The sequence below is a fragment of the Protopterus annectens genome, chromosome 3.part1 (assembly GCF_019279795.1).
Source record: "Protopterus annectens isolate FY-2018-M chromosome 3.part1, PAN1.0, whole genome shotgun sequence".
Lineage (NCBI taxonomy): Eukaryota > Metazoa > Chordata > Ceratodontiformes > Protopteridae > Protopterus > Protopterus annectens.
Window position 1 is genome coordinate 1,231,201,227 of NC_056732.1, and position 21,719 is coordinate 1,231,222,945.

Consider the following 21,719-nt stretch of genomic DNA (forward strand, 5'->3'; position numbering starts at 1 on the left):
CATAAGAAACAAAGAGTTGATCGGATTTCCTGAACTGTTTTGTTCTGTCCAAATAATATCTGAGTTGGCGGTGGACATCAAGATAATGTAATTTTTGTTCCGATCTGTTTGAATAGTTTGGGAAAAATACAGGAAGATCAATAGCCTGATTCAAATTAGTCTTTGAGGCGACCTTAGGCAAAAAGGTCGGATTAGTTCTCAATGATACTCTGTCTTTGTGGAAGATAAAGTTTTCCATGAAAGAAATTTCAGGGAACATGAAACAGCTGGCTCGAAGGGAGGAAGAATCAAGGATGTCAGCACTAAATTTAGGTCCCATTGAGGAGGAGGACTCCTGATTGGAGGTTTCAGGAGAAAAATTCCTTTCAAGAAGGCTCTACAAAGCCTGTGGGACATAATGTTGTGATCTGCGAACCCGACATGAAAGTTCGAGATAGCGGCCAACTGAACTTTGACCGTGGAAGAAGAGGAGCCCGCGTGAAAAATTTCCACTAAGAAATCCAAAACTGCTTGTACTGGAGCAGTGAAGGGATCAATATTCTTGGCTTTAGCCCAATAAGAAAAAGTTTCCATTTGCTAGTATAAATCCTCCTAGTAGATGATTTTAAGGAAGCTACTATGATGTCTCTAACAGGATTAGAGATCATAGAAAGCCTGGCTAAGGAAGGAAGTGGAGCAACCATGCTGTGAGGTTGAGAGAAGGGATAGACCGGTGCAGCTGACCCGATTGGTGAATCAGAAGATCTGGCACTGGGTCCAGATGCCACGGCTGCACCAAAAGGTGACGATGGAGGAACGGAAACCAAATTTGTCGAGGCCAATAAGGAGCAATGAGAATTATTTTGGCTCTCAAAACGGTGGCTTTCTGGATGCTTTCTGGATTACTTGTGGGATCAGAGGAAAAGGAGGAAAGGCATAAAGAAGTCCCTGGGGCCAATCCTGCGTCAGAGCGTCTCTGGGGGGATGGCCTGGCAGTGGGAAGAGAGAGAAGAAGTCTGGGCATTTGCTGTTTTGGGGAGTAGCAAAAAGATCGCAACATGGGCGACCCCATTCTAGAAAAATCTCCTCCACTATAGATTGTTTGAGAGACCACTCGTGAGGCATGAGAATAGCTCTGCTCAATCTGTCCGCTAAAATGTTGGTTTTCCCAGGGATATGCGTTGCTACCAGAAACCGATGAGAGGAGATCGCCCATTGCCAAAGTCTGAGCGCTTCTCGACACAAGGGGTAGGACTTGGTTCCGCCCTGTTTGTTGATATACCATACTACAGACATGTTGTCTGTGTGGACTGCAATTGTCCCCAAGGGAAGAAAGTCGTTGAGGGCTTGCAACGTTAAAAGCACTGCTCTCATCTCTAGGACATTTATGTGCAGGTGGTATTCGAACGGTTGCCACGTCCCATGAACCATCCTGCCCTGATAATGCCCCCCCCACCCGATCAGGGAGGCATCCGTAGTGACAGTGGCTACCGGGGCCGGGGGTACAAAGGGTCTGCCTTGGTGAATCTGGGGAGAAGTAATCCACCATGAAAGATGATTCTTGCAAATCGGTGTCACCAGTATTTGGTGATGCATCGGAAGTTGTTGGTAAGACCACTGAGTGAACAACATCCACTGAAGAAGGCGCATATAGAAGCGAGCCAGGGGAAGAAGGGTAATGGCCGCAGCCATGAGGCCCAACACTTTTAGAACCATTCTGGCTTGTACTTTCTTGCTGGCTAGAATGATTCTCACGTGACCTTGTATATCTGAGATTCTTTGGTCTGTGAGGGTAGCTGACATCCGAACAGTGTTTAAGTTTGCGCCTATGAAAGTAATAGACTGGCAGGGCAATAAGGAGGATTTTCCGTAGTTGATCGAGATGCCCAATTGAGTGCAAAGATTTATTGTGTAATCCCTGGCTTGAAGAAGCTGATGCCTGGTGGTGGCTGAAAGGAGCCAGTCGTCGAGATACGGAAACACCTGGAATCCTTGACGTCTCAGGTGAGCCGTGACCACTGCCATACATTTGGTGAACACTCTGGGGGCTGTAGTGAGACCAAGGGGCAGGGCTCTGAAATGGAAATGACTGGACCCCAGCCGAAAGCGGAGAAACCTTCTGGAGCGTCTGTGAATTTTTATGTGATAGTACGCATCCTGAAGATCTATTGAGCACATCCAGTTGTCCTTCTGTAAGAAGGGCAGAATTAACTGAAGTGTGACCATTCGGAATCTTGTCTTTCTCACAGACTTGTTGAGTCTGCTGAGATCCAATATTGGTCTCCAGTCTCCCGTCTTTTTGGGGACCAAAAAGAACCTTGAGTAGATTCCGGGCTCTGAATGGTCTGTTGTAACTGGCTGAATGGCTCTCTTTTGCAGAAGTTTTAAAACTTCTAACTCTGCAATTTCCCTTAGACCGGGTGGTACATCTGGAAGGGAATTTGAGTAAGAGAAGGGAGTTTCCTCGAAAGGAATTTTGTAACCCTCGGATATGATCGACTGCACCCATCTGTCTTGAGTTAGGGAAAGCCAGGCTTCTGGGTACAGCGATAGTCTTCCCCCGACTGCCTCCAAGGATGGACAGTCGGGCAACATCTCAGGGATGCTGAAAGGGCTTGTCAGAGAGAGGCTCTCTGCTTCCCTGGTTTTGTGGACCCCCTCTGCCTCTAGAGCGGCGTCTGTTATTGTTACCCCCTCTGCCTCTAGGGGTAAACTGACCACGTGAATCCAGCGTAACTCCTTGGGATTTGCGGAACCACATTTTGCCACCCTTCTGTCCTTTAGGGTAAGGTCTAGAAGGGGTGGAAAAACGGACCCCTACGGCAGAAAGAGTCTTGCCGTCCTGCTCACACCTGGTCAATGTTTCCTTCACTTGAGGGCCAAACAAAGCTGACCCATCAAAGGGAGAGTTTGTGAAGGACGCCTTAAAGGGATCAGCAAAATTACAGAGCCGCATCCAGGCTTGGCGTCTAAGAGCCACACCTGTACCTGTGGCCCTACTCACTCCATCTGCTGCATATATCAGTCGCATGGAGGAGTTAGCAATAGAATTAAGGGTTCCTAGCTGCGAAGCAATTTTTTCTTGAGCCCCTGCAGCTGTGGGATCCTGTACTACTTCACCTAGCTCCTTAAGGATATCCCTTTGGAGTCTGGTGAAGTGACATAAGTAGTTCAGCGAGCGCATAGCAAAGGTCGCTGAAGAGAACATCCGCTTACCATACCTATCCATGGTCCTAGAGTCCTTATTAGGAGGATGGACAGGTACGGAAGGATCTGCAAGTTCCTTCTTAGTGGCAGCCGCCACCACCATGGCATCAGCAGGGACACCTTTCGTGAGGAATTGCTTGTCCGAAGGGGCAGTAATAAATTTAGAAGGCCTCCTAGGAACTGGCTCTACAGAGTCAGGAGCAGCCCAAGCCTTTCGAGCAATAACCTGCATAAGGGGGTCGAAAGGCGGAGACACCCAGGAGGTGGAGGGCCGAGATCCAAACGCCTCCAGGTATACCGACTCATCCTCAGAGGGATTATTGGAGGGCCAGTTTCCCCTCTGTTTAAGGAGTTCTAGGATGTCTGAAAAGGAGACATCCTCAGAGGGGGATCTTGGGGATCCCTCCGACTCATCTAAGTCGGTATCTGAAGTGATAGACTCAGGGGAGTCTACGTGTTTCCTCTTACAGGTCTTCTTGCGCGGAGGATCCCCTGACTGATCAGGAGAATCCTCAGAAGAGGGGGTTCTTCCCAGTGGGGAAACCTGAGGCGGAGGATCTCTGGGTCCGGGAGCAAGAGAGATGGCAGAGATATCGACAGGCACCGTAGAGGGAGGAGCTAAGGGAACAGACTGCTGGCTGAGTCCAGTGGCCAGCACACTCTTCATCACCTCGAAGGCTCCCCTCCCAGGGAGGTCCGAGAGAACCCGTTCCGAAGAACCAGGAACTCCAGGGCCCACCGAAAGGGAAGGCTCCGAGGCAGATGTCGGAGCCTAGCTCACCAAGGCCGAGGCTCCAAGGGGAAGAGTGGGGTCGGACAAGGGTCCGATGCCACTCACCCCCTCGGAGGAGACCAGGGAAGCCCGACCACCGAATCCCTCTAAGGAAGGTCTCGAAGAAAAGATAAGAGTAGAGGCTGAGGGAGCAGAAGGGGGGGGGTATCTGTCCCTCAGCCATAGCAGAAACTATTCCCGAAGACTCCAGCTCCAAACTCTGGGGTAGAGTCGAAGGAGGAACTGCAATGGGGTGTGGACTAATAGTAGTCTGTTGAGACGGACTATTTAGCATCTGGGCCAGTGCCTGTGATTTTAATAATCTATTGACCACCCTCTCTAAATCATGGTCAGAAAGCCTGGATGACCTGGATGATCGGCTCCGATGGCTCCGTTCCGAGAGGAGAGGAGAAGCCGGAGCCGAGAGTATCGGTTCCAAGGAAGGGGACCTGGACCTCTTCCTCGAAGGAACCATCGGAGCTGACGAAACCATGGATGCTGTCGGAGACTACAACTTTTCGGCACCGACAGAAGGTCTCGATGCATCGGCTCCGGCCGGAGCCGATACAGACAAAGGTAAGGGTGTCGGAGCCGGTCGGCGCCGACACCGAAGCCTGAGCCACATGGTGGTCAGAACCGATCGGAGCTGACACCGATGTGACCGAACCAGTATTGGCACCAATAGCCATCGGTGCCGAGGGTTTGTGCAAACCAGGATCGGCTCCAGCCGGAGCCGATCTTGACTCTGAAAGAGTCGGAGCCGAGGCCACAGGCTTAGACACAGAAGCCTGGGCCTTGGAAGACTTGGAAGTCTTGCTCGGAGCCGACTTAGCCGGAGAGCCCTCCGGTTTAAGTAGGCTCCTCAAAATCAATTTGTTTCTCCTCTCCTGCAGGACTCTCTGGCTAAAGGAATGACAAATAGCACAGGAGTCCTGCAGGTGGAGAGGTCCCAGGCAGTATAAGCAAGAAGTGTGACCGTCTGTCAGAGACATCTTCTGACAGCACGAGTCACACTTCTTAAAGCCTGAGACCCTTTCCTTGGACATGGTTGCAAAAACACACACACAACACAGTCCCAAGAAACAATTATCCCAAAATTAATGAAATCACTAACCTCTCACATACACACACACACCCTAACAAGGGGGGGGGGTGGGAGGGGAGAAGGCCTGACAAAAAATTAAGGAGTGAGGGAAATTCTAGTCAGAAAGGGACTAAATCTAAACTAAAACTGTCAAATATAAAGTTTGAAGTGAAAAGGGGGCAAAAACAGTAATATATAAATCACTTACCAGGAGCTGGTAAAAGGAGGACCTCATCAGCGAAGCGGCAAACGAGATCTGGGTACTTACCGCCTTGCATCATGGGATATGGGGCTGCCTCGAGCTGGTAAAAGTGACTCTCGAGCTTAGCAAGTGCCGAGTCGGAGCCGAGGATCGGCTCCGAACCCATCAAGCAAGAATGAAGGCGAGATTGACAACTTAACATCAAGAGTTTACACTTAAAACAGCAAAAAGAACCATACTGCTTCATACTGATAAAAATGTCACGTTTCAGTCACCAAAACAAACTATACAAGTCCTAAACATTTCTTTGGGGGGAAAAAAAGCACAATTGCAATCATTAAAATAAATGTGGAAGCCCCCCCCTCAAAAAAAAAAAAATAAGGACCTTAACTGCCCATAGATGACCATCAATCCTCGAAAGCATGCAAGAAAGCACTCTTTGGACTTGGTACTCAGACCCCTGCTTTTCTCTATGCCTAGCTTGAGCTGACAATGGTTTTGGCACAAGGAAGTAGACTGGCTGTTATATCCCAGAATGTAAGCAACCTGTTATATCCTAAGCAAGATATAACCCATACAGCTAATGTTACTGCAGCAGCAATCTCATAATAAAGAACTCAATGCAAACCTACAATGAACCCAAAATTAAAGGATTAATATACAGAAACCACTTCCAATCCAAATGCAACAACTTTTCAGTCTAGATATAATGTTTTATCTATCATTTGCTTACGGACTGATTAGTTCCCTTCAGGCACAATCTAATACATCCACATTCCTAAGAAATACAAAAATATGCAAGAACATTTGCACCATTCTCATTTTGAGAAAAATGCTGCCCCATGGAGTTCAGCTGGACTTTGTTATTTATTTGAAACTGTTAAAACCAATGTCACAGTCTCAGCCCAAAAATAAGTCAATAAGAAAAGCAAAGAAACAAAAGTACAATTATGTAAGCTAAACGTGCCATAACAGCAAATGTTCCAATGATCACTGTTGCAGCAGCCTTAGCAATATTGGTCACATCTTGCCACGGATATAATAGATGGCCAGCTACCAAAGCTTAAGGGCACCTTCTATGCACTCAAACTGTCAAACAGCTCAAGCTGAGTGGACTAAGACAGGTTTGGGCATGAAGCCCTTCACAGTTTTTCTGCATTACTGCCAGCAGAGTGGGAGGCTGAGCCCAGAAAGGACAATGCTAGGAACAGAAAAAATAAATGTCCACACCCTCGCATAAAAAGCAAAATAAAAGAACAAAGAGGATAGACAGAGGGTGCGGCTACTTCAGCAGTGATCATTTGGCATCTACTGTTATGGTAAGTTCAACTTACAGACTTCTACTATTGTTCATCATACTGATCATTGCTGCTGCAGTATCCTTAGCTATATGAGCACATTACCATAACTAACTACATTTGGGAGGTGGAAAGAGAACAGTCTAGGAGCCCCTGGAGAACGGCCCTCGCAAAACTTGATCTGGACCTACAGAAGGAATCAAGCTTGAAAGTTATGTACAGTGGACTATGTAGGAGTTTACAGAGTATTTCTAAAATCCAGCCCTTTCCAAAAAGCCATAGATGAAGCCAAGACCATGGTAGGGTGGACCTTGAACACAGTCTAGTAACCTCCTATGATCCCATCGACACACGTCATTTTAAGCCTAGCTCTTTCATCCCAATGTAATACCACAGATACTCTAGTCAATACCCAGGACTGTATTTAGTAATGACTGTCCAAGTCTGAGAGGGTTGTGGGCACTATCCCTGGAAAAAATTTATGGTGCCCCATCCACTTGTCCAAGTTTCTTCTGAACAGTGTCATACAGCTCCTCTGCTTCACATGAATTGACAGCCTATTCCAAAGATGTGGCAGTAGCTGGGAGACAAATCTGTCCTTCCAGCACGTTTAACTCACAGGCCATATTTAGGTCCCTGGAACGGGTATCTCTAGTCCAGTTTGACTTACAGACATGCAGCATATTTATTAGGTTTGGGTTGGAGATTGCTCTGTGAGCCAGGCATAAGTCTCCTCTAAGAAGACTATATGATACTGTGTATAGTGACAGGAACTTTAACCAGTCTGTGTAAGGCATGTGCTGGAGTTCCTTGATCTTCTTAGTTAGAAACCTCTGAGATCTCCCCATTTGCTGTAGGTGCTTTGTACGGTACATACCGAAAGGGTTGTTATACTCAATTACGAACCTGATTAGTGACGTGTATAGAGGAGTTATAAACTCCTTTGCTCTGGAGGTGATGCCTTTGCTAATCAAGTGTTCTAAGTAGAAAGTTTTCCTTACTACAGTAGACACATGGTGGTCAAAGTTAAGGTTGCAGTCTACCTGTGATCCCAGATCTCTTACCACTTTGTAGGCACACAGTATGGTTGTTAATAGTGTGAAGGGACATTGTTTTTACCAAAAGGAATGATGATGCATTTCTCTGCATTCAGTTTGAGACTGTGACTAAGACACCAGTCATTGGTCTGCGTAAGACCCTCTTGAAATATACTGACATCATTTGGCGATTCAATAACTGCACCCAGTTTGAAGTCATCCACTAACGTGGTCAGCCAAAGCCCCTTAGTTTTGGCCTGAACTGAACTTCTGAAAAGTATATACCAAACAGTAGGGGGAAAGTGTGTGACCAGTATGTGAGCCAGTTGGCAACTCATCTTACAACAAAGGGGTTTACATTCCGTTTGCTAAGTTTATCAGTAATGTCTAAGTGTGGGATTTTGTCAAAGGCCTTTGACAAGTCGAGGTATGCTGTGTGCACAGATTTGCCCTTGTCAATGACCCTGGTCACATTTTGAAGAAATCCACCAGGTTTAATAGGCAGGATCTTCCCTTGAAGCCGAACTGGGTTGGATCCAGGGTTTGGAGGTCACCTATGTCTTCATTTTTGAGGTCCATGATGAGATATTTCATGGCTTTACAGTTGAGGCTGGTCAGACTTATGGGTCTATAATTCCTAGGTCTGTTGCTAAGCTACCTTTGTGGAGGGGAATAACTGTTGCTGTTCTCCATTCTACAGGAGCAAAGTATGTGGTTAAGCTGTGACTGAATGATGTACTTAATGGTGATGCTAATTCATGTTTTAGTTTTAGAAGACAGCCTGGGATGCTGTCTGGTCCCATACAGGCTGTTTTTTTTGCCTTAAACAAGGCTTTAATGACCTGCTCTTCAGATATGTAGGGTGAGGGGGGGGGGGGTTTGAGGGCAAGATTTGTGATAAGTTTGGAGAGGATAAGGGAGTGAAATTTTTGACAGATCTATCAGTAGCAGGTTTGCTATCTCTGCAGGATCAGTGTGTGTGATAATGCTAGTCACTAGTTCGGCACATGCTTGGGTCCTACATTTTAGGCTATGTACGTAGCTGTAAAAGGCCTTATGGTTATTCTTGGCTGTGACTGCTAAATTTTTGTCAAAGTTACCCTTAGAGGATTTGACATGTTGCTCTATTTGCCTGTTTAGGCTGACGAGGGTGCTTTTACATTGTAAGGTCCTTACCTTAGTTTTCTTAGGCAGCAACATTTTGCGTTTGTTGTGAAGTTTGCTGATGCTGGATGTCCACCAGGGCTGCTTGTTTTTATTTGGGGCTCTGGCTTCGATTCCCTTTCTGGAACAGCAGAGTCTATACAATTATACAAGTGATTGTACAGGCCTTCAGTGTAAGCTCTGCTGTAGTTGCCACTTCCAGCAGGGAGTGGGGCTTGGAAGGCATTTATACATTCCCCAGGAGGGTATAATTTGCTTTGGTGAAGTTTTTTAGTCTGATTTCACCCTTTGTGATTTCTGCTGTTAGTGCCAGTTCGAAGGCGACTGATTTGTCGTCAGATCTGACTAATAATGGTCCGACAGTTGTGGTGGTGTATCTGTTTGTCATGTTAGTGAGGACAGGATCTAGTATGGTTGTTCCTGTTGTTGGGGTTTGAACAATTTGTTCCAGGGCATTTGAGTTAACAAAATTAAGGAACGTTTGCATTAGTGAGTTACGGCTACAGTAGGTTTCCCAGTTGATGGTGGGATAACTGAAATCCCGCATGACCAGAATGTTTGGCAATATTTGGATTGACTCCAGTTTGGTCAAGTAGGCCTCATGAGCATCATGATCCATGAAGGAGGATCTATAACTAGCTGTGACGTGAATGGGGGTCTTACCAACAGTAATCTGAACTTGGAGCAACTCCACGGAGTTGTCCAGTCTAACTAGTCTGGAAGTGAATTTGTCCCTAATATAGTTAGAAACACTGCCTCTTTTGGTTCTCACACATTTTTTTGCAGTCTAAAGATGTGGAAATCACTGTAGCCTTGCAAAGCCGGGGTACTCTCTCAGGCCTTGAACCAGGTTTCTGTGACTGCACAGACATCTACGTCCTCAAGTGACAGAAGTGCTTCCAGACTGTGCAGTGTTTGGTTTAAGCTCCTAACATTTAGCAGTATAACCCTTATTTTGTTATGGCTGGCAATTTTCACTTTGGAAATTTTATTTTTGGGAACTTGCCTAAAAAAGGCACTACACTATGGGGGAGACAAGAGTCTTTGCCAGCAAATGGTGCTAGGTGCAAACTGTCTCTGGCAAAGCAGCAAGGTTTGTTGACATACCTGCTTGGTACACCTACTCAGAGAGCTCAATCATGTCTCTCTTCATATAGAGAAGTGAGGTACATCTCAGGTCGTTCACTCCACCATGAGCTATGACAGAGTCATAACATGGTACTTGTTGCCGAAAGACCTGAGTGCATGTGTGATCTGACGAATCCTGGCACTGGATAGGCAGCTGACCGTGACTTTCTCCTTATCTAACCTGCTGAGTGGGACATTCATGTGTCTCACTATGGAGTCTGCAATGAGAAGAAAATTTGGCTTTTGAGTGTTATGCCTTAAGGGCTCAGTAGGTGAGACACTGGTGTTGCTGTGGGTCCTGGGTGCTGTGAAAACTGTATTAGTTGTAGCAATCTTTTGTTTTGGAGGTCTCTGGTGTTTCGGCAAGCTTTTTGAGATAACTTCCGCATATGCCAATTTATGTGTTGGGTGCATACTATGTATATGAGTAGTGGTGCTATGTAATAAGTAGTGGCGGGTCAGTTGACAACCTCCTCCGTGTTACTATTTTGATTGCGAGAGAACAGGGATTCAAGATTCTTGGTGTATATACATCTCTTGCACTCTGCACTACAGGGAGTTATTGGTAGAGGGTTGTTAGTGTACATGAGGCAGTTGCTACACTGCCTCAGAAGACCCAAGTCAACAAGGCTGGCAAGGGTAGTCCAACTGTTCATAATACTAGACGTGAAGTACTGTTATCACAAAGGGGGCACTTTCACAACTGATCTAGGAGGTGCACTGTAGATGGGTATTTCTGATGGGGTTTTTGGCTGGTGGTTTAATAGGTCACAGCTCACTAGCAATACTTCTTAAACCAGAGATGTAGTAAAGATGAGAGTACACTAATGTACTACAGCTGTATCTAAGGGAAAAATTGTCCAAATTATCTGTCCGGCTATGGAGCATAATTGCGCAGCAGTGTGTGGTGCTGCGAGATATGCAAACAAGCAGACACCTTCTCAAATGCAAGACTTAAATACCAGAAGTTAAAAACTTAAAAAAAAAAAATTAAAAAACTTAAAAGAACCAATGAGGATGCTTACTCCAATCCCTAGACCAATCACCCTTCATCAGACAGGTTCCAATCAGCACACTTCTCCCACAAGTGTGCAGAAAGGTCCCTTCCAATCAAAGATGGCTCGGAACATGTACTCAAAATAAACAGCCACTACAAACAGACCCAGATGCAGCAAACCTGTATCTGGACTGTGCTACAGCTACTAGCTACACTAATTTTATCAGAAAACACTACAAAAATGTTTTAAACAGCAGAAAAAAACAGCAGTGAGACACTAAAAATGTTTTAAACTGCAGCAAAACAGCAAGGAGGCACTAAAGAATGTTTTAAACAGCAAATTAATCAGTTATTGAGGACACTGCTTGAAGGGAAAACAGAACAAACCAAACAGATGCTTTTCAAACAGTGAAAAGTAGCAACAATTACTTTGCAAACAGTGAAAATTGCATAAAAAGCTTTGCAAACAGTGAAAACAGCGACAGTATGATTTGACAGGCCCAATAAGGCAGACAAATGCAGTACAAACACTGCAGTTCAGTTTACAGTTCTATTATGTAAAAAGATTTATTATGGGGAGTATAACAAAAGGTAATAGCCTTAGACATCCATTTGGAAATGGTCTGTTTTGACACAGATTGTCCTTTCTTACCTTCAGAAGAAATAAACAAAAAGTAGTTCTGTCAAAATAGTAACATCCAAGGCATGGAATATTTCTCCCTAATTTTTGGGTTCAGAAAAGAGAAGGAGGAGCTGGATAGTTTGGCTTAAAATACAATTTCGGACATAAAAACAAGATTAGCTCTCAAATAAATTCTGTCCCTTTGGAAAATGAGACAGGGCTGACTCAATTTAAGAGCTTGCAATTCAGATACCATTCTTGCAAAGGTCGCGGCAATCAGTAAAAATGTTTTCCACTTTAAGAACCTCAAGTCAGACAGATGAGCTGGTTCACATGGGAGCAAGTGTTAGCTTTTCTAAAAGATTCCAAGGAGGGGCCACTGGTTTACTTGGAGGCCTGTTATGCAAAACCCCTTTGAAGAACATATTGACATGACAGTGGCTTAAAAGAGGAGAATCCATAAGCAGACATGCAGAAATGCCCGATAAATGATCCTTGACAGAGGAAGGCTATAGGATAACAACTCACACAAATACTGTAAAACCAAAGAACAACTAGCCCCGAGTGGGTGTTGGGTATGTTGTTGGCACAAACTAGAAAACCTTTACCATTTGTTAATATACTATTTTCTAGTAGCGGCCTTTCATGTCTCTATTAGTACCTACTACATGTCCTCAGAAATAGGTGCCTAAAAGGACTTAAGACCCTATCATCCAGGCAGACAATTGCAGATGGTTGATGTTGAGTATATCAAACACCCCTGTTCTTGTGTGAGTAGATCCAGTCTGTGGGAAAGCCAGTGGTAATTGCCCCTGGACATTTCCAAAAGAAGGGAGAACCACAGTAGGGAGTCACCACAATGATCTTAGGGTTTCCTTCTGAATCTTCAGATGTACCTTGGATATTAGTGAAAAGGGTGGAAAATGCACACAGGAACATTCCCGTCCAAAATAAATAAATATTAAAAAAAAAAAAAATGCACAGAGCCCTGTAACAGAATTTACCCAATTGATTGTTCAAAGAAGATGCAAGCAGGTCTACCTGAGGAACTCCTCACAGACAGAGCAAATCTTGGAAGACCCTGATCCAACTTCCATTCATGAAGGTCTGCCTTGGTCCTGGTCAGCTTGTCTGGCACACTGACAAAATGTAGGGTGCCTGTAGAGTGAGACTGTGATGTGAAGCTATATTCCAAGCTGATATGGCTAATCTCCAAAGAGGGTAAGACCTTGTCCCCCCACCTTGCTTGTTGATGTACCACAAGACTGTGGTATTTCCCAAAACAGCATGAAGAGGCTCTGGAGATCAAAGGTGGTTCAAAGAGTTAAGTGCCTTAGTCAGGGCAAGCATCTCCTAGATATTTATGTGTTTGCATCTGTCCTTGGTGTCCCACACCCCCTGCACTTGTATCCCTTCTGAATCTGCTCCCCAATCAAAAGTTCAAAGTGTCTGTGGTGACTGACTGCTTTGGAGCAGGGAAGAAGGGCAGACCTGGATTCAATGATATTTGTTCTCTCCACTAAAATATTTCTTTTCTGACAAACTCCAGCACTGGGATTTGAAAAGATAAAGGGTGTTGATGCTGGGACCAAAGAGATTTCAGATATCATTATATTTTTCTCATGTGGGGTCTTGCCAGGGGTATTATGAGATTCATAGATGCCATGAGACCCACAATCCTGAGGTATTCCCTTGCAGTGACCAAAGTCTGAGTGAAAAACCTTAGAAATATATCTATACAATGATCTGTTTTTTCCTGTCGAAGAACAGCTCTTTGAGCTGAGGTGTCTAGCTGACATCCGAGGAGCACAATCCTGTGTGAGGGAGTCAAGAAAGGCTTTTCATTATTCTCTTGGAATTCCTGCTTGTATAAGAGATCTCCCACCCAAGACTGAGATTCCTGTCTTGGAAAAGCATCTGCAAGGATAAGCAATTCCTCTAAATATGGAAAAAAGTTGATACCCTATAGCCTGCAAGGAGAATTGGAACCAGACACTTTGTGTGCAGTGGATAGTCCAAAGAGTAAGAGAAATAACTGATACTGTGATCCAGATACACAAAACCTTGAGAAACGTGTGAAGTGTGGACGAACAGGGATGTGAAGAAGATCGGGTAGAAAAACAGTCTGACCTGGGGGAAGAGGAATGACAATAATGCATTACTCTTCTTACATATTTGTAAAGAAATGCACAGTTGACTCTCTGGTCATACCACAACCCAACAGTCCCACACAACAGTCAAAGTCATTTGTATGACCCTGAAACAAATTACTTATCAAAATGCATAAAATTATCCTTATCCCATAACAATGGAAAGCCACATACACTTCTACATCTTTGCTATAAATTCTTCAATTTCTTGTCCTAAATCCTCATTCAAGCACCCATCTCAATAATGATTTTTCAAATTAAGTGAAAAGCTGCATCAAGTACATTATTCAACTGCCTGTCACTTATAGTGAACACAATCCACTTGCTATCAAGCTCAGAACTCTGGACTATGAGCATTCTCTCCTTATGAATACAAATCATGTGCATACGTACCACATGCTTTCAGATGTAAAGATATTGATCAACAGCATATGCAAACTGTAACTTTACTAACACCAGTTATAACTGGTGTTGGCACACCCTTTAACTCCATCTTATTGTCTAGGGAAAGTTAAGGGGGGGTGACAAACCCAAAGAAAATAAGGGACACATTTTAAAGAAAGAGTAGTTCTAATTACAAAAGAATAAATAGAGCCAGTTTCAGTGGCACAAAAGAGGGGGAAAAAAAATACAGCCCATGCAACCTGCATTCCATTAGTGACTGAAGCACCTGATGGAGCTGGCAGAGAAGGAGGGAGTGAGCAGTCATTACCAGCATGTCCATCCTGGGGGAGGAAGATGGCTATGGCTCACCACTTCAGAGACACCTAGTGGGAGCATCAGGTGCTTCACCCATGGAGCATGGGACTGTAAGCACAACTGCCCATGTGCTTTTTCCCCAAAGATGACAGATTGTGTGAAGGCATGTTCCCTGTTGCAGTCAGGAGTTGGAGTCTAGAGTCATGGTGCAAGGGAGGGTGCTTCACTGGTGAAGAGATAGCTCCCTACTGACTCTCACCATACAGAAGAATGAATGGGTCGAAGAGGCATCCCAGACAGCAATGAATGGATAGCAGGATTCGTGCCTACCACAGGAGATGCCTGTCTCACTTCTGCAAAACAAATGGGCCAAACTGAGTAAAGGTAGTAGAGACACTGAGCAGGCCCAGTGGAGAATACAAAATATAGTATAATGTTTATTTTAAATTAAATTACCACTATTAGTAAATGATCTTATCCTAGTCAATACAGTAAATTTTACTGTGGACGTCCTTCACAGACTCCAGTGAGCATAAACTTTCTTATTTATATTAAGATTACTGTAATGTTCGGTATTAACTGCTTGTCTGTTCAGCAGTAACTGTAGCAATATTTATTAAAAATATCAAACAAGGGGTTGTCTTTTGCTCTGTTCCGCTATCTAAAACCACAAATGTTATTACAATTGCTGCATGCTGTTTACTATGTCACATATTAAGATAAATTCATTTTCTGGGTGCATTGTAAAGTAGGTCAAGATGCTTACCACAGTTTCTATGCAATCTAAAATATAGACATGAAAATGCTTTCTGAGATACCTAAAATATTTCAATTACCACAGAATATTTGATGATGCCAACTGAAAAACATATATACTCATGAAAGTTACCTACCATCACTGTAATGCCATCCTTTTCAAGTTCAGTTTTGTCGTATGTTACATCACATACCCTTACTACAGTTGTTGCACCATATTTTTTCAAATCCTGAAACAGAAAATATACTTATTGTAATGTTGAGGCACACTCTAGAAAGAGCTACTGGACAAATAACATGTTATAATAATTATATATCATTTTAAATGTAGAAAATTCTGTTTTCCCCTTAGTCTCCTAAGAGCTTTTTTATGATTTTTTTTTCATTAGAAAGGTATATAGAGTTACTTTGTAAGCAATCAGACAGCACTAATAATTCTCAGAAAGGACTGATATTTTAGTCAGCCTACTATGGCATAAATTAGAAGTGAAAAAACGTGTTGCCTTCCCATGAGCATGCATACCCGAATTCATGATTTGCAGACATTGGCATTGTGCTTACCTGTGTGTGCCTGTAAGTACCGCAAAACAGTATAACCTGGAGCATGGAAATTTAATACATCTATTTATTTATTTATTTTACATTTGTTGACCGGGCTAGTCTAGCTGGATATATGTCCATTTTCAGTAGAGGCCCGGGGAGAAAAGCTCCAAGCAAAAAAATGGGAAATTTAACAATGCATATAACTATGAGAAGTACAATACAGAGTTAGCACTCTGATAGAGAACAGTTAGAAAATAAATTTGTAAACTAAACAATTCTACAACTCACAGTAGAAGGTATAAGCAAGTCTTAGAAAAGGGAAAAGAATATATATATTATTTTAAAATTCCTGCGTAAGAGTAAGTAGTAGTAAGTCAATTTGGAGGTAAAGGTTATAGGAGTAGTGTATAGGGTTATGGATGGAAGTGAGAAAAGATGTCAATCTGGGTTAGTGCATGGACAGAGCCAATGAGCTTTGAGATGTTCTTTAAGATGTTTTTTAAAAAGAGAAGTAGAAGCAAGGGAAGTTAAATCAGCAGGAAGCTGATTCCAGAATGAATTTTCTTGCAGTGTTTGAGAAGAGTGAATCCCCAGCTTTGTTGTTAGCTTTATTAGAGGAGACTAGAAGTTTGTTAGAGCGTAGTGTAGGTAGATTCGTATAAGGTGTAATAAGATTAGTGAGGATAGGGGTATTATTAGGGTGGTATAGGATCTTTTGAGTAATAAGTAGTTGTTGATAGAGTATGTGGTTATGAAGTTCTAGCCAGCCAAGCTGTTTGAAAAACAAACAGGAAAACAACAGGATATTAAAGCAGATTCCCCAACCGGCTGACTCTTCCAGTCCCTGTTCTTTGATAAAGCTTAAAATAATCACCCTTGCAGCTTTAAAAAATAACCCACTCAACTGTTTTCCCTGTTCTGCTTCCTAGCTTTCTATACTGTTTTTGTTTCACTTTGCAAACCAACTTGAAAAACCTTAGCCTCACCTCAGGATACGTACCCAAGGAGTGGCGCACGGCGACTGTGGTCCCACTTCACAAGGGCGGTGCCTCCACCGACCCTGGAAATTACCGTCCCATTAGCTTGACAAGCCTTATTTGCAAAGCCATGGAGAGGATCATAATGGAACTCATAAATAAAGACATAGGGAACTTGCAGACTTTGGATCCAACCCAGTTTGGCTTTGTCAAAGGCAGATCATGCCTTTTAAACTTGGTTGACTTTTTCGAGACAGTCACCAAGGCCATTGATGAGGGAAAGGCAGTCCATACAGCCTACCTTGACCTGGCAAAGGCCTTCGACACAATACCCCACTCAGGTATCCTCAAAAAACTCATCAGCTTGAATGTAAACCCATACATCACAAGATGGGTTGCAAACTGGCTAAGTGACAGAACCCACAGGGTCAGAGTTGCTGGAGCCATGTCAGACTCAAAGCCTGTCACAAGTGGTGTCCCACAGGGCTCAGTCCTGGGTCCACTCTTGTTCGGCATCTACTTTTCTGAAGTACAAGCAAACACAAGAGGGTTATGGCTGACAAAGTTTGCAGATGACTGCAAACTGGGCGCCATAGTCAAATACACATCTGACACAGATATCCTTCAGAAGGGCCTCACAGAAGCGGATAACTGGTGCCAGAGCCATGGCCTAAAGTTAAATGCCAAGAAATGCATTGTCATACCCTTCGGGAAAAACAAGGTTACCCCTAGCTACCATATAGGTGGCAATCCACTGAGCACAGAAGAAGTCATCAGGGATCTGGGGACCCAGGTTGACAGTAGCCTTTCGTTTGACACTCATGTTGCTAAAGTAGTTAGGAAAACCTTCTACATTGCCCACCTGATCATGAAGGGATTCACATCTAGATCAAGGGAGGTCATCGCCCCCCTGTACTCATCACTCATTAGACCTATGATTGAGTACAATGCCCCATTCGGAATGTATCTGACCAGACACCTGCAGCAGCTGGAAAGGCCCCAAAAGTTCCTCACCAAAAGGATAAAGGGTCTCAAAAATATGTCTTATGCTGCCCGACTGAAAGAACTCCAGCTCTATTCAGTCTCATACCGCTTGCTCAGAGGTGACCTGTGCCTGACATACAAGGCCATGTCAAACCCTGATTTGATGAATATGCTTCACCTCAAAAAATCTAGATCCCTCAGAACCACAAGGCGGGGACTTAAACCTTGACACGGTTATTAATAGAACATGCTGGAGGGACAGATTCATCACCCAGAGACTCCCTATGCTGTGGAACAAAATCCCGGTACATGTGAGGCAGAGCACCTCGCTGGCCTTGTTCAAGAGGAATCTTGACCAATGGATGGGGGATCGCAGATATACCCCAGGGATTACTTCAGTGTCACTGCTTGACAGAGGCACAGCAAAATAATAGGCATAGTTTTATTCAAACTAAAGGGGTGGCGAAAGCCAAATAACTATGGGCTAGGCTTATAAATGCCCTTGGGCAGATAGGCTATGTAGCTGGCTCTGAAATTATGATGTCACATCTGCCATCTGCTCTTGCTCTAGCTATCGGGATGTTTCCTCCCCCAAAGTGAGGTAATCCCCGCCTGATTTGCATGCTGTATAGAAGAGCCAGTGTTCCTCCCATATTGTGATGTCAGACCTGCCTTACCCAACCCACGCAACCTAATAAAACCCATGTGGTGTGTGGAACTCCTTTTCATTGTACGTGTATCCTGTCGACTGCATTTGTTTGAGGGACGACTGAACAAGTTTGGATTGCCTGCATCTTCGTCTGCATTTTTTTGCTTCACTGGTAAGATTAAGTCTTCCTAGTGAATTAAAAATGTAATTCTACACACAGTCCCTGTTTGAATGCACTTCTAGCCCTATTTTGTGCTGCCTGATATAGTTTATGCTTCTGTTTGAGGGTGCCACATGGTTCACTAGTGTATGCTGCTGCCGACTATCTAGATTAGTCTTCTCTTGTATTTGCTTGCTGCTGATATATAATTATATGTATTTTGTATATTATTATTGTATTATGGTTATACATTTTATTTGATACTGCTGGTTCTCGGTTAATTATCTAGTCGTTGTGTTCCCGTGTGTGAATGCTGCCTTCTGTTTTAGTCAGGTCCCATGCTGAATTCAGCTTGGTGAGTATTATCTGCGTTTATCTTCGTTACTGATACTCAGAATAAGCAGTCTCTTCTTTTTCTTTATGCAAGTGTTGGTTTATAGTGATAGCTCGTATATTTATCACTACTGCTGCTCGTTTGTTTTTTCTAATTTTAGCATGTTATTAATGCTCATTTCGGCGTCTGTGTGTGCCATGCTCGTTTATATATATACTTTTTTCTGCTGCACATTTGTGTTTCATGCAGCCGTTTTAAAGGTTAGAGCGAGTTGGACTGCAATTGCGATGTTCTCTTGTCGGCAAGTTCATAGGTTCATACTAGGCTATCTGCCCTAGGGCATTTATAAGCCTAGCCAGAGTGTGTTTGGCTTTCACCACCCATTTTAAATGATTTTGCTATGCCCTTTTTCAAGGTTAGTATACTGTGCCTCTGTCTAACAGTGACACAGACGTGATAGCCGGGGTAAACCTACTATCTCCTATCCACTCATCAAGATTCCTCTTGAAGAGAGTCAATGAGGGACTCTGCCTAACCTGGACTGGGATTTTATTCCAGAGTGAAGGGAGCCTCTGGGTTATGAATCTGTCCCTCCAGCATGTCTTATTTATTTCAGTGCTGAGGTTCAAGTTTCTCGAGCGCGTAGCTCGATGGGATTTGGATTTTCTGAGGTGCAGCATGTCCATTAATTCCGGGTTGGACATGGCTTTATACGTCAGGCACAGATCGCCTCTGAGCAGGCGGTATGCCACTGAGTAGAGCTGGAGTTTCTTTAACCGGGCAGCATATGGCATCTGTTTGAGCCCTTTGATCCTCTTGGTGAGGTACTTTTGGGGTCTTTCCAGTTGCTGCAGGTGTCTGGTAAGGTACATCCCAAAAGGGGCATTGTACTCAATTCTGGGCCTCATGAGGGATGAGTAAAGAGGCACGATGACCTCCCCTGATCTAGATGTGAATCCCTTCATGATTAGGTGGGCTATATAAAATGTTTTTCTAACCACTTTGGCCATGTGGTTGTCAAATGAGAGATTGCTATCAACTTGGATCCCCAGGTCCCTAATTACTTTTTCCGTACTTAATGGATTACCACCTATGTGGTAATTTGTGAGCACTTTGTTTTTGCCAAAGGGGATGACTATACACTTTTTGGCGTTTAGCTTGAGGCCATGGCTCTGGCACCAGTTGTCTGTTTCTATGAGGCCCTTTTGTAGGATGCTTGTGTCGGCTGAAGAGTCGACTGTGGCGCCCAGTTTGCAGTCATCTGCGAACTTGGGCAGCCACATTCCTTCCGTGTTAGCCTGTACCTCCGAGAAATATATATTGAACAAGAGAGGTCCCAGGACTGAGCCTTGTGGGACACCACTTGTAAATGGTTTGGAGTCTGACATGGCTCCAGCAATTCTAACCATGTGGGCTCTGTCCTTGAGCCAGTTTGCAACCCATCTAGTGACATAGGGGTTTATATTTAAGCTGGTGAGCTTATCTATAATGCCTGAGTGGGGTATTGTATCGAAGCCTTTTGCAAGGTCCAGGTAGGCTATGTGGACCACCTTCCCCTCGTCAATGGCCTTGGTGACTGTTTCAAAGAAATCAACCAGGTTTAAGAGGCAGGATCTGCCCTTAACAAAGCCGAACTGGGTAGGATCCAGTGTCTGTAGGTCACCAATATCTTTATTTATGAGGTCCATGATGATCCTTTCCATAGCTTTGCAGACCAAGCTAGTCAAGCTTATGGGGCGATAGTTTCCAGGATCCGTTGAGGCACCACCTTTGTGGAGAGGGACCACTGTTGCTGTAAGCCACTCTTTGGGTACATATCCTGTAGTAAGGCTGAGATTGAACAGTAGTTTCATGTTTGGGTTTAGTTCTTCTTGGAGTTAATCTAGGACACAGCCCGGGACACCGTCTGGTCCCATTGATGCTGTGTTTTTGCTTTGGAGAGGGCGGCTCTTACCTGAGCATCTGAGATGTCAGGGGGGCAGCACTCTGCTGGGATAGATATTTGCCCTTTTGGTGGGGAAGGGGGGGAGATGTTTGCGCTGAGCCTGTCAGCTAGGATGTTGGCAATGTCTGTGGGTTCAGTGTATTTTTTGTCATTTTGGACTAATTCTGAGCATATCTGGGAATTCCCACCCAGGTTCCTAACATAACTAAAGAAAGCCTTGTGATTATCCTTAGTGTCCTGTGCAATTTTTCTCTTGAAGCTGGCCTTAGACGATTTTATGAGTGCCCGTAGTTTTTTGCTAATACTGATCAGAGATGCCTTCCCTTTTTGGGATTTTGCTCTATCAAGTAGTAGCTTCCTCCTTCTATTGTATAGTTTGTTTATGGCTGGGGTCCACCAGACAGGACGCCTAACTTTGGAGGATTGGGTCGTGGTTTTATTTGGGATTGCATGATCCATGCATTCCTGAAGGTGTTCATAGAATGCGTTTATAAAGGATTCTGCGGTCTGGGCTGTATTTTCCACAGGCCCGGGGGCTTTGAAGGATTCCACCTCGGTTTTGAGGAGTGTGAAATTTGCTTTAGAGAAGTTTTTCACTGTGGTTTTCTGGGCAGGGGCTGGGGTCGGGATGTGAATATCTAGTGAGATTAGTTTATGGTTTGATCTTACCAGTGAGGGATACACTTCTGGTCTGGAGCATAGAGTCCCCATGTTGGTGATGATCAGTATCATGTTTACAACAACTAACAAGTATCATGTTTACATGCCCTTGTTTTGCTGTGTATGCTGTGGGCCATGTTTGTGTGTGCCAATATCCTCTACATTTTTGAAAAGCTCCCTCACCCTGAAGAAAGTTTCTCTTTCATGGTATATTCTGAACCAAGTTAGGTACTGCTGTAGATATTTTAGCTCTGTGAGCTGTTCTTGGTATTGTAACACATAGCCCTTCTATTTAAAAAAATCTGATGAAGTGTAATGTTGGTGTGGGTCTGAAACTGTTCTAACTGAAACCTCCGAGGTCCGGAAGGGGTT

General features: G+C 44.1%; 1 protein-coding gene across 5 annotated transcripts in view; it reads right to left on the bottom strand.

Annotated features, from left to right (window-relative positions):
- Positions 1-21,719, bottom strand: part of LOC122798392 (protein tyrosine phosphatase type IVA 3) — a 636,579-nt gene that overhangs the window by 327,284 nt on the left and 287,576 nt on the right. For 4 of the 5 annotated variants that reach the window (XM_044067296.1, XM_044067297.1, XM_044067295.1 and 1 more), the window contains one exon: positions 15,233-15,325. The exons of the other annotated variant lie outside the window; for it this stretch is intronic. In XM_044067296.1, the coding sequence (XP_043923231.1) occupies positions 15,233-15,325 (93 nt within the window). The remainder of the gene's footprint in view (positions 1-15,232; positions 15,326-21,719) is intronic. 5 annotated transcript variants of the gene reach the window in all.